The sequence below is a fragment of the Chrysemys picta genome, chromosome 17 (genome assembly GCF_011386835.1).
Source record: "Chrysemys picta bellii isolate R12L10 chromosome 17, ASM1138683v2, whole genome shotgun sequence".
In the NCBI taxonomy this organism is placed as follows: Eukaryota; Metazoa; Chordata; order Testudines; family Emydidae; genus Chrysemys; species Chrysemys picta.
In genome coordinates this window covers 23,053,998-23,065,997 of record NC_088807.1, presented here as the reverse complement: position 1 = coordinate 23,065,997, position 12,000 = coordinate 23,053,998, and the positions used below count along the sequence as shown (strand labels likewise).

General features: G+C 66.1%; 2 protein-coding genes across 2 annotated transcripts in view; both read left to right on the top strand.

Moving 5' to 3' along the window:
- Positions 1-232, top strand: part of LOC135976223 (uncharacterized) — a gene marked incomplete at its 5' end in the record, with an annotated part of 4,220 nt that extends 3,988 nt beyond the window's left edge. The window contains 1 exon segment of the mRNA XM_065570977.1: positions 199-232. Within this exon segment, the coding sequence (XP_065427049.1) occupies positions 199-232 (34 nt within the window).
- LOC101934386 (dynein axonemal assembly factor 3) lies at positions 183-11,636 on the top strand. The gene is made up of 9 exons (XM_065570905.1): positions 183-1,054; positions 1,362-1,519; positions 3,323-3,499; positions 3,738-3,860; positions 4,202-4,324; positions 8,255-8,417; positions 8,782-8,896; positions 11,165-11,239; positions 11,331-11,636. The coding sequence occupies exons 1-9, from the start codon at positions 790-792 to the stop codon at positions 11,599-11,601; spliced, it is 1,470 nt and encodes a 489-aa protein (XP_065426977.1). The 5' UTR covers positions 183-789; the 3' UTR covers positions 11,602-11,636.
- Positions 11,637-12,000: the final 364 nt, after the last annotated feature.

The following is a 12,000-nucleotide window of genomic DNA, read 5'->3' as shown; positions in this document are numbered from 1 at the left end:
TCAGGACTCATCAGGCTGACGGGCAAGACAGGGACGGTTTATTCCGCGGGGCATCTGGAGGCTGGCGGCACGTGTGGCACGGGGTGGGGTGGGGGGGTGAGCGCAGGGAGAGGTCCGTTCCGGCTCCCAGGCCCCCTCCCGCAGCCCCCCCAATGCCTCTTATCTAAACGCCCCCCCCAGGACTCCCCTCCGTGCCAGAGGATCTCCCCGCCGCTCGCTGTGCCCCCCGTGAATCGCCTGGTCCCCAGGCTGGCAGGGGGATGTGGGGGGCGTGGGGCTTCAGTACCCACAGGGTTATTCCGAGGGGAGAGAAGGATACGGAAGGGAGAAATCTTGGGGGTTCTGCAATTACAACTGACCCATGGTACCCCTGCTGGGAGAGGTGGGGCTGGGGTCACTGGGAGCCCCCCCACAGCCGGCACTCCTGCCCTGCTCCCCCACAGCGCCCCTTACTGGGAGAGGTGGGGCTGGAGGAGCCAGGAGCTCTCCCCCACAGCCGGCGCTCCTGCCCCGCTCCTCACAGCCCTCCCTGTTGGAAGAGACAGGGCTGGGGTTGCTGAGAGCCCCCCTACAGCTGGCACTCCTGCCCTGCTCCCCCACAGCGCCCCCGGCTGGAAGAGGTGGGGCTGGAGTCGCCGGGAGTTCCCAGTTTCACAAGCCGAGCTCTTTAATGCAGCAGACGTGACAGTCTGGCCTAGTGGGTTTCGCAAGCAAAGTCAGGGCTGTAATGTAGAAACACACGTTTATATCAGGGGGATCCCAAAGCTCCTCACAGGCTTTTCATTGTCTATGGAAGGATCCCTCGCCCGGCGCGGGGGCGCGGGGGCTGGGTCTACGGGGCCCCCTCGCCCGGCGCGGAGACACGGCCCCTCTGGGATGGGGGAACCTATAACGCCCGCCCCTGTATGGACGCCGACTTTTCCCAGGGCTTCCCAGCTTGTTTTCTTTCCCTCTTCTCAGTTCTACCTCGTGGAGAATAACCTCGAGGCGCTGGGCCGGCAACTGCTTTTTCTCAGCCTCGCCCTGGAGTCTCCGGAGAAATTGGGGCTGCAAGGTAAAGGTCACGAAATCCCCGGCTCTGACCACTAGACCCCGCTCCCCACCCAGAGCTGGGCTAGAACCCAGGAGACCGGGCTACCGGCCTCCCCTGCTCTAACCAGAGCTGGGCTAGAACCCAGGAGACTGGGCTACCGGCCTCCCCTGCTCTAACCAGAGCTGGGCTAGAACCCAGGAGACCGGGCTACCGGCCTCCCCTGCTCTAACCAGAGCTGGGCTAGGACCCAGGAGTCCGGGCTCCCAGTACCGGGGACGGAGGTGGGGAGACAGCCTCTGACGGCAGCACTCGCCTCTCCGCTCCACAGAGAAGAGTGAGATGTTCCTGGAACTGCTGGGGAACAGCCTGATCCGCCGCCCGACAGCCGCCTACCTGCAGGAGAAATCGGACCTGTTCGTCCGTTACGTCACCGACCCGGACTTCCAGCAGCGCCACCTGGGGGCCGTGGACCTGTCGGCCCTGAAGGTGGGTCCCCGCCACTTCCCACCACGGCCACCGGCCTTCCCGTGCGGCGGGACCAACCCCTGTAGCGCTCTGGTTCCCCTCTTGTGGTTAGAGCGGGCGTGGCACTTGGGCTGCTGGGAAATAAAATGCCACCACCGTGCCTCGTGGGAGCGGTAGTTCATGTGCCTCATGCTCCCATTATCCTCTGTGGGCCAGGCTCCCGTGCCAGACTACATCTCCCAAGATGCACCATGATCTCGCTGGGTAGGGCAGGCGCGCATCATGGCAGGGACGTGGCTGCACTGCATCATGGGAGTTGTAGTCCCATAAACATAAAATCGTCCCTGATAATGTTTGCAGAGGCGACGAACTGGGGGCGGGGGGAATAAAGCAGAGGCCGGGTCAGGGCCACGGGGGTCACTGGGGAAGCTGGGTGACATGTCAGCCTGTCCGTCCGGGACCAGAGAATGCCGGCCGCACGCACAGGCTGGGGGTCGCCCTCCTGGGCAGCCGGGATTCCGGGAGAGATTTGGGGTTGTGGTGGAGAATCAGCTGCACCTGAGCTCCCCAGGCGGCGCTAACGGGCTCCTGGGACGCGTCAACCGGGGATCCCCAAGTGGGAGCAGAGAGGTTGTCTGGCCTCTGGATCTGGCCCTGGGTTCCACTGGCCCCTCTGGCCTTGGAGTCTATGAGTCGATGGTCTGGCCAGGGAGCCTGGCCACTCCCAGATGCATGCTGCTGCTACCTAGCGAAGAGACCACGGTGCATCCTGGGAGACGTAGTCCAATCTGTGAGCCTGGGGCTGGAGCATGAGGTACCCCAACTACATCTCCCATGATGCACTGCTGCCATAGTACCGCCATGCGACATACCTCTGTTACCTAGAGGAGAGACTGGTGCATCCTGGGGGACGTAGTCCAACTAGAGAGCCTGGCCTATTAGAGGAGAATGGCACTCTGAGGCACCAGAGCTACATCTCCCATGATGCACCAGTACTGCAGGTAGCTGCCATAATGAACGCCTCTCCTTCCTAGAGGTGGTACCATGAGGCATCCTGGGAGACGTAGTCCAACAAGGGAGGTCATCCCATGGAGGGGAATCGAGCACCGAGGCCCGTGAACTACATCCCCCATGATGCATTGCTTCCCCTACCTAGATGCAGTACCATGGTGCATCCTGGGAGATGTAGTCCAACCTGGCAGCCCGAGCCATACAGGAGAGCGGGAGGCACTTGAACTACATCTCCCATGCTGCACTGGAAACTCACATTTTCGGGGGAGGGAGGAAGCCCCCACTTTCTGCCCCCTCCCCCCAAGGATGGAGTATCCTGAGGCTGCTCGGACACGAGGCCCCTCACGTGTCAGCCTCCAGCGCTCGTGGGTTCAATCCCCCCTGCCGGCTCAAGCCGGGTCAGGCTCTGCACCGAGACGCCCAGAGAACAAGGAGAGGGGCTGAGAGATGCGGGGGGGGGGAGAGTTTGGGAGCAGCGTGAGCCCCCCCCACCCCACAGAGGGGCTCATCAAAGAGCAGAGGTGGCGCTGCCCCTGTCACAGCAGTGGGCCCGTGTACCTCGGTACCCTGCCTCTCACCAGCCCAGGGACTCCAGTATCCCCATGTCCTGCGGCACTGGGTCGGGCCTAGGCAGGACTGTGATCTAATGGGTAGAGTGGGGGGCTGAGAGCCAGGACTCCTGGGTTCTGTCCCTGTGGCAATTTGCAGTCCCGCTTTGGGCCTCAGTTTCCCCACTGCAGAGTGGAGGTAGCGACCCGGGCTGGGGCGGGGTGTCTCTCTCCCCCCACCCTCCCGTTGCTCTTTGTCCAACAGTTCAAGGAGCGGGATCAGCTGGAGAGCATCTTCCGATTCTGGCGGAACCCGGACCCGCAGGCCTTCCCGATCGCCCGGCTCTGGGACCTGCGGGTCCGGCAGTACCTGGGCACCCGTTACGACGCCCGCCGCGGCGTGTGCGACTGGGACCTCACCATGAAGCTGCACGAACGTGGGGTGAGGCCTGGGAGCCCGTGGGGTGAGGCCTGGGAGCCCGTGGGGCGAGCTTCCCGCTGGGTGCGGCCCTAGGGGGCGCTGTGCTGCAAGGGGCGCTCTCCCCTGGCGTTCAGGGCTGGCCCCATGCCCCAGGGGGGCGCCAGGGGGCACTAGCCCAGCTGGGTTCCAGGGTGGCTATGGGAGGGCAGCTCCCGGCAGGGGACTCTCACCACCCTTCCCCCCCTCCCACTCCTTGCAGGCTAGCGTGATCGGCGGGCGGGAGTTCTCCCGGTGGCGGGACACGGGGGTGGCCTTCGAGCTGCGGGAGGGCGTCTACGACGTCCCCAACAAAACCTTGGCCTCCGGGAGGCTCCTGAGACAGGTGAGCAGCAGGGCGGGCGTGGGGGGGATCCCCAAGGGGTGGGGGGCTGGAGCCCAAGGGCGAAAAGGGGCAGGGGAGGCTGGAGAAGAGACGTTTCGGTGACCCAAGGGAGGGGGGGTGAAGATTGTGTCAGTGGGGGGAGCCGGAGAGAGCCCCGGCCGGGGGGGGCTGGAAGGGGGCGGAGGTCGCAGGTGGGGGAGTTGGAGGGGGGCTGCCGTAGGCTGGGGGGATGGTGGAGGAGAGTCTCAGATGGGGGACTGGAGGGGGCTGCCATAGTCCCAGAGGGGATCTGGGGGGATCTGTCTCCCCAGATGGGTAACGCCCTATCTCCCCCCACCCAGAAGGGGGAGCTGGTGCCAGCCCGGGGGTACTGGGGTGACATCGGCACGGGGCCGTACCTCCCCTTCGGGATCGAGTCCGAGGAACCGAGTCTGCTGAGAACCGTCAACGGGGTCCCCGCCAAGGTAGGGGTCGCCTTGTGGGGGGGCAGGGCCATCGAGGAGAGGGATGATGCTGGGGGGGGGGAGAATCGGGGAGCCCTGATCCTGGGGGGAGAGGGGAGGAAGTGGGAGAATTGGGAAACCCTGATCTTGGGGGGATGGGGCAGGATTTGGGGGATCCCCCTGTCACGGAGTATTGGGGAACTCAGGGCCCTGCACCCCCGGCTTCCTGCGATTCACCATGACTCTCAGCCAGCCAGTAAAGCAGAAGGTTTATTTGGATGACAGGAACACAGTCCAAGACAGGTCTTGCAGGCACAGACAACAGGGCCCCCCTCAGTTAGGTCCAGCTTGGGGTCCCAGGGCATCCCAGCCCCCCCCTTTGGGGGGTCAGAGCCATCTCTGCCTCCCAGCCATCTCTCCAGCCTCCTTCCAGCCTGCTTCCAGCACTCTGCCTTCAGCGACCCCTCCCACAGCCTTTGTTCAGTTTCCCCGGTTCCCGGAGTCATCTGACCTCCAACCCCCTCCTGGGTTCTCATGTTACAAGCTCAGGTATGTTCCCTTGGGCCGGCTCCCATCCCCCGATGCAGACCATCCTAGTCACACTCCCCTGTCAGCATTCACACACCCCAGCAAGAACAGTCCCAGTTCGTCACATCTCTCCCCCCTTCGAGACCGAACTGAGCAGGGTCACTTTAGCCAGTGACCCGGGGAAGTTCGAACCTACCCCCGTTCCCATGGATGCCCCCGCATCCCTCCAGTTCCTTGGTGAGAATTACACCAGGCCCCTTCCGTTCCACGCCCCCCCTTAGGTCGGGGGTGCTTGATGGCACTCGCAGTTCGCATGTGGGAAGGTTTATGCGGCCTGTGCCCTTTTCCCACCCCCATACCTCTGGGGTTCCAACTGGGCTGTGGTCTTCTCCCAGCGCTCCAGTCTGGAGGTCTGTGCTTTGGGCTCTCTTGGTTTAGAGCCGCCCTTTTAACCTTGGCCACCCTCTGGAAAGGATCCTTTATGCTGGGCAAGGGTCCTAAAGCTCTTTTCCCCTTGTCCCAGGCCTTCCTCCCCCTCTGACAGGGGTCACAGGATCCGCAGTACTGTCGGACAGTAACAAAGACCCCAGGCCAGTAAAAGCTCCGTAGCAGCCTCTGCTGGGTACGCCAGGTTCCCTGGTGCCCTGAGAGGGGAATGTCATGGGCCCGGCACAGCAGCTGGCGGCGATACTTCTGGGGTACCACCAGCTGCCTCCTGATCCCCCCTGACTCCATTTTCCCTGGGGGAGCCCATTCTCGGTACAGGAACCCCTTCTCCCACAGGAACCTTTTCCGGCCACCTCGTCCCATGGTCTGTACCGCATTGAGGTCGGCCAGGTCCCTTATCTTCCGCAAGGAGGGGTCTCTCTGTAACTCGGCCTGGAACTCAGCAGCTGGGACAGGGATGGCCACCTGCTCTTTCTCGCCCGCTGGGTCCGAAGCTGCAGCCTCCCTGAGCCGCGTCCCTGGGCGTTCCCTCCCCACCAGGTTAGGGTCCTGCGCCTCGGGCAAGGCACCCCCCCCAAGGCCAGGGCGCAGGGCCCCTCGCCGGCTCTGACTGCGGGTCACAACCAGTGCCTTTTGGGGGTTGCTTGGCCAGTTCTCCAGGTCCCCCCCCATCAATACCTCAGTGGGCAGATACGGGTGTACCCCCACATCCTTGGGGCCCTCCTTGGCCCCCCACTTCAGGTGTACCCTTGCCACGGGCACTTTGACTGGTGTTCCGCCCACCCCCGTCAGGGTCAGGTAGGAGTTGGGCACCACCTGATCTGGGGCCACCACCTCGGGCCGGGCCAGCGTCACCTCTGCGCCCGTATCCCAGTATCCATTGACCTTCCTCCCATCCACCTCCAGGGGAACAAGGTACTCTCTCCGGAGGGACAGCCCCGCGCCCACCGTATAAACCAAAAACCCTGAGTCTGGGGCATCCAGCCCCCTAGAGGAGCTGGCCTGGGGCCCTTCTCTCTCTTGAGCAGTTGATAAGCTGCCAGCCCCTCTTGCGTGAGAAGCCTGCCCCTCGTCCGTCTGGGCCTCTACCAAGTTAACCCTATGCGGGTTCGGTCTGCTCAGTCTGTCCTTGAGCTTGGGGCACTGGGCCCGAACGTGGCCTCTTCGGCCGCAGTAATAGCAGCTCATGTCCTGTGGGTCCCCTCGAGCCGGTCGGTTGTCCCTGACGCTGGGCATTCCCCGTGGGAGGGGATTCCCCATATTCCCTCTTTGGGAGGTCCCAGGGTGACTCTCTCTCTGCATCACGGCGGGCCTGTTCCTTTGGGGCTCCTCCCTGCCACCCCCTGACCGGCTCTTTACAAACTCATCAGCCAGCTGCCCGGCGTGTCGCGGGTTCTCTGGCTTTCTGTCCACCAACCACAGCCTCAGGTCGGATGGGCACCGCTCATACAGTTGCTCCAGTACCAGCAGTTTAATCAGGTCCTCCTTCGTCTGGGCCCCACCAGCCCACTTGCTGGCGTATCTTTCCATGCGGACGGCTAGTTGCAGATATGAGATCTCAGGGGTTTTATCTTGACTCCGGAACCTTCCCCGGTACATCTCAGGAGTCAGCCCAAACTCACGTAGCAGGGCCTTTTTGAATAGTTCGTAGTCCCCTTTCTCTGCCTCTCCCAGTTGGCGGTACAATGCCACGGCTTTGGGGTCCAGTAAGGGGGTAAGGACCCGGAGTCTGTCCGCGGGATCAACCCGGTGCAGCTCGCAGGCCGTCTCAAAGGCCTCCAGGAAGTCATCCATGTCCTCCCCCTCCTTGTATGGGGCCATGATGCACTTATCAAAGCTCCGTGCAGTCCTGGGTCCCCCCTCACTCACCGCAGCCGGGGGTTCGCTGCCCCTCAGTCTCGCCAGTTCCAGTTCATGCTGACGCTGTCTCTCATTCTCCTCCCGTTCACGCTGATGCTGTCTCTCATTCTCCTCCCGTTCACGCTGATGCTGTCTCTCTTTCTCCTCCCGTTCATGCTGACGCTGTCTCTCTTCATGCTGTCTCTGTTGTTCACGATCCTCCAGCTCCCTCAGTTTTAGCTCTTTCTCCCATTCCAGCCAATTCCGCTCCCCGGATGCCGAACGTCGCCGGGAGGCTCCTCTGCTGGCCGGCGGGCTTCGCCGGGGGGACCCCCTGCTGGCCGGGGGGATCACGGCGCCTTCGGTATTTGCTGGGCTCCTCCCCACCCTTCCCCTAGGCATAGGAAGGAGGGGTCTCGGGAAGCCCTCAGCAGCCGGCTGACCACTCCCAGCTGGGACAGACACTGGTGCCTGCGCTGCATTTGCCAGGCTGCTTCCCTGAGACACAGGGATCAGTTCATTCGCGCGATCTTCCGCCTCCAGCTGGGCGATGAGCTGTTCTTTGGTGAGCCTCCCAATGCGCAGCCGCCTCTGCTTGCACAGCTCCACCAGGTCGCTCTTAAGCCGCTTGGCATACATCTTCCTGCTGGCCACTCACCGGCCTGTGCGCTCACAGCTCCCCGCAGTTCCCAGGGGGACCCCTAGTGTGCCAGCCCTTCTCGAGGTCACCACCTCTCTGCCAGGGTCGAGCTGCAGACTCCTCCGCCCCTGGGACCACTCGCTGCGATCCCACGGGGGACCCTGTTACTGCAAAAGTCCTTCTCGCTGGTCACACACTCCCAGGGGTAATAACCGTCTCTCTCCCACTCTTCAGCAGGCCTGGTCCCCGTCAATCCCCCTTCGTTTTACTGCTCCCCAGTCACTTACTGCAGGAAGCGCCGTCCACGGGGTGCAGTAGATCCCACCGCTGCCACCAGTTGTCACGGAGTATTGGGGAACTCAGGGCCCTGCACCCCCGGCTTCCTGCGATTCACCATGACTCTCAGTCACACTCCCCTGTCAGCATTCACACACCCCAGCAAGAACAGTCCCAGTTCGTCACACCCCCCCTCACCTCTCTCTCCTCTGCGTTGCCAGAGTGCCCAGGAGATCTCCTTGTACAATGTCACGGCCCTGTTCCACGAACTGGCAGCCCGGGTCCGCTACACCCCCCCGCCGCCCACCCCAGAGGGGGCCAGTGGGGCTGCCCCGGCCCAGGAGAGCCCCGCCCCGAATCCAGAGCCGGACCTGCAGGATCACAGTGAGTCCTTGCGCCAGGGGAGGGGGGGGGAATTCCACCCCCGGCTCCGTCTGTCTGTCCTGCAGCCCCGAGGTCCGTCACATTGATACGGAGACCCCCAGTCAGGCAGCTCCCCACCAGCGCAGGGGCTCCCAGCCCTTCCCCCGTGGGGAGGGGACCCCCAGCCTCACAGCCCCACCCCAAGCCCTGGGGCTCCCGGGCCTTCCCCCGTGGGGAGGGGACCCCCAGCCTCACAGCGCCCCCCCCCCAGCGCTAGGGGTCCCTCCCAGGCCAGCCCCTGGAACCCTACAGATGTGGGGGATTCCCTCCCCCGAGGTCCTGGCCCCGTGCTGATCAGTGTCAGTTTCCCCCCACCCCACCCCAGAGGCCGCCTGCCCCGGGCCCGTCCGGATTCACTTCCTGCCGCTCGGCTGCACCGCTCGGCTGCCCTGCAAAAGCCAGTACCACCAGCACTTCCACCTGCTCTACTTCTCCTGCAGGTAGGGGGCTGCCAGCCGGACGCCGGGGTTCTGTCTGGCTCGGGGAGGGGAGGGGGTCTGGTGGTTAGAGCGGGGAGGGGGCTGCCAGCCGGACGCCGGGGTTCTGTCTGGCTCGGGGAGGGGAGGGGGTCTGGTGGTTAGAGCGGGGAGGGGGCTGCCAGCCGGACGCCGGGGTTCTGTCTGGCTCGGGGAGGGGAGGGGGTCTGGTGGTTAGAGCGGGGAGGGGGCTGCCAGCCGGACGCCGGGGTTCTGTCTGGCTCGGGGAGGGGAGGGGGTCTGGTGGTTAGAGCGGGGAGGGGGCTGCCAGCCGGACGCCGGGGTTCTGTCTGGCTCGGGGAGGGGAGGGGGTCTGGTGGTTAGAGCGGGGAGGGGGCTGCCAGCCGGACGCCGGGGTTCTGTCTGGCTCGGGGAGGGGAGGGGGTCTGGTGGTTAGAGCGGGGAGGGGGCTGCCAGCCGGACGCCGGGGTTCTGTCTGGCTCGGGAGGGGAGGGGGTCTGGTGGTTAGAGCGGGGAGGGGGCTGCCAGCCGGACGCCGGGGTTCTGTCTGGCTCGGGGAGGGGAGGGGGTCTGGTGGTTAGAGCGGGGAGGGGGCTGCCAGCCGGACGCCGGGGTTCTGTCTGGCTCGGGGAGGGGAGGGGGTCTGGTGGTTAGAGCGGGGAGGGGGCTGCCAGCCGGACGCCGGGGTTCTGTCTGGCTCGGGGAGGGGAGGGGTCTGGTGGTTAGAGCGGGGAGGGGGCTGCCAGCCGGACGCCGGGGTTCTGTCTGGCTCGGGGAGGGGAGGGGGTCTGGTGGTTAGAACGGGGAGGGGGCTGCCAGCCGGACGCCGGGGTTCTGTCTGGCTCGGGGAGGGGAGGGGGTCTGGTGGTTAGAGCGGGGAGGGGGCTGCCAGCCGGACGCCGGGGTTCTGTCTGGCTCGGGGAGGGGAGGGGGTCTGGTGGTTAGAGCGGGGAGGGGGCTGCCAGCCGGACGCCGGGGTTCTGTCTGGCTCGGGGAGGGGAGGGGGTCTGGTGGTTAGAGCGGGGAGGGGGCTGCCAGCCGGACGCCGGGGTTCTGTCTGGCTCGGGGAGGGGAGGGGGTCTGGTGGTTAGAGCGGGGAGGGGGCTGCCAGCCGGACGCCGGGGTTCTGTCTGGCTCGGGGAGGGGAGGGGGTCTGGTGGTTAGAGCGGGGAGGGGGCTGCCAGCCGGACGCCGGGGTTCTGTCTGGCTCGGGGAGGGGAGGGGGTCTGGTGGTTAGAGCGGGGAGGGGGCTGCCAGCCGGACGCCGGGGTTCTGTCTGGCTCGGGGAGGGGAGGGGGTCTGGTGGTTAGAGCGGGGAGGGGGCTGCCAGCCGGACGCCGGGGTTCTGTCTGGCTCGGGGAGGGGAGGGGGTCTGGTGGTTAGAGCGGGGAGGGGGCTGCCAGCCGGACGCCGGGGTTCTGTCTGGCTCGGGGAGGGGAGGGGGTCTGGTGGTTAGAGCGGGGAGGGGGCTGCCAGCCGGACGCCGGGGTTCTGTCTGGCTCGGGGAGGGGAGGGGGTCTGGTGGTTAGAGCGGGGAGGGGGCTGCCAGCCGGACGCCGGGGTTCTGCCTGTTTCGAGGAGGGGTGGGGGGTCTGGTGGTTAGAGCGGGGGAGGGGGCTGCCAGCCGGACGCCGGGGTTCTGCCTGTTTCGAGGAGGGGTGGGGGGTCTGGTGGTTAGAGCGGGGAGGGGGGCTGGGAGCCCGGACGCCGGGGTTCTGCCTGTTTCGAGGAGGGGTGGGGGGTCTGGTGGTTAGAGCGGGGAGGGGGGCTGGGAGCCAGGACGCCGGGGTTCTGCCTGTTTCGAGGAGGGGTGGGGGGTCTGGTGGTTAGAGCGGGGAGGGGGGCTGCCAGCCGGACGGCGGGGTTCTGCCTGTTTCGAGGAGGGGTGGGGGTCTGGTGGTTAGAGCGGGGAGGGGGCTGCCAGCCGGACGCCGGGGTTCTGCCTGTTTCGAGGAGGGGTGGGGGGTCTGGTGGTTAGAGCGGGGAGGGGGGCTGGGAGCCAGGACGCCGGGGTTCTGCTGTTTCGAGGAGGGGTGGGGGGTCTGGTGGTTAGAGCGGGGAGGGGGGCTGGGAGCCAGGACACCGGGGTTCTGCGTGGCTCAGGGAGGGAGGGGGCTCTGGTGGTTAGAGCAGGGGGGTGGCTGGGAGTCCGGACTCCTGGGTCCCATCCCCGGCTCATGGGAGGGAGAGAAGACCCCTGACCCAACCGCCTTCCCCAACCCTTCCAGCTGTCGCCCGACCTCATGACGCCCCCCCCCCCTTGTCTTCCAGCATGGTCCACACCCTGACCCCGGAGCTGCAGCTGGTATCTGCCCCCAGGGCTACGCTGATCACTGAGCTGACCAGGTAAGTGCCAGCGTGGGGGGCCCCGCTGCAGGGCAGATCCGCCCCCCCCCCGGCCCCTCTTCTAACCCCACCCCCGTCGTTTTCCCCACAGCTTCCTGCCCGACGTGCGCAAGGAGCAGGCGGACGCCTTCCTCGCCCGGGTGACGGCCATGGCCGCAGGGGCCGGCTTCGCGCCGTGCGGGACGCCCGAGGGACAGAACCGGGCCTGGGCCCGCTTCCAGCGCCGGGAGGAGGGGCCCGACGACCCGCTTCGCCCCCTCCTGGCTCCCGATGTCCCCCCAGAAGATGGACGCCCCACAGACGTGCCCCCTCCTGTCTGCCCAGGGCCCAGCTCTGTGGGTGGGGGTGTTCATGAGGTTTGATTGGAAATAAAATCTCCCACCCCCCGGAATCGTGGCTGCTTGGGTGGTTTGTTCTGCTGCAGGGAGTGGGGGTGGGGGCTTGGCAGGGGGGGCTCTCCCCCGGCAGGCAGGGACTGTGCTGGGGCGGGTCAGTGAGAGGCACTGGGCTGCAGGGACCGGGCTGGGGGGGGTCAGTGAGGGGCGGGGGGTCAGTGGGGGGCACTGGGCTGCAGGGACCGGGCTGGGGGGGTCAGTGAGGGGCGGGGGTCAGTGGGGGGCACTGGGCTGCAGGGACCGGGCTGGGGGGGTCAGTAAAGGGTGGGGGTCAGTGGGGGGCACTGGGCTGCAGGGACCGGGCCGGGGGGTCAGTGAGGGGCGGGGGTCAGTGGGGGGCACTGGGCTGCAGGGACCGGGCTGGGG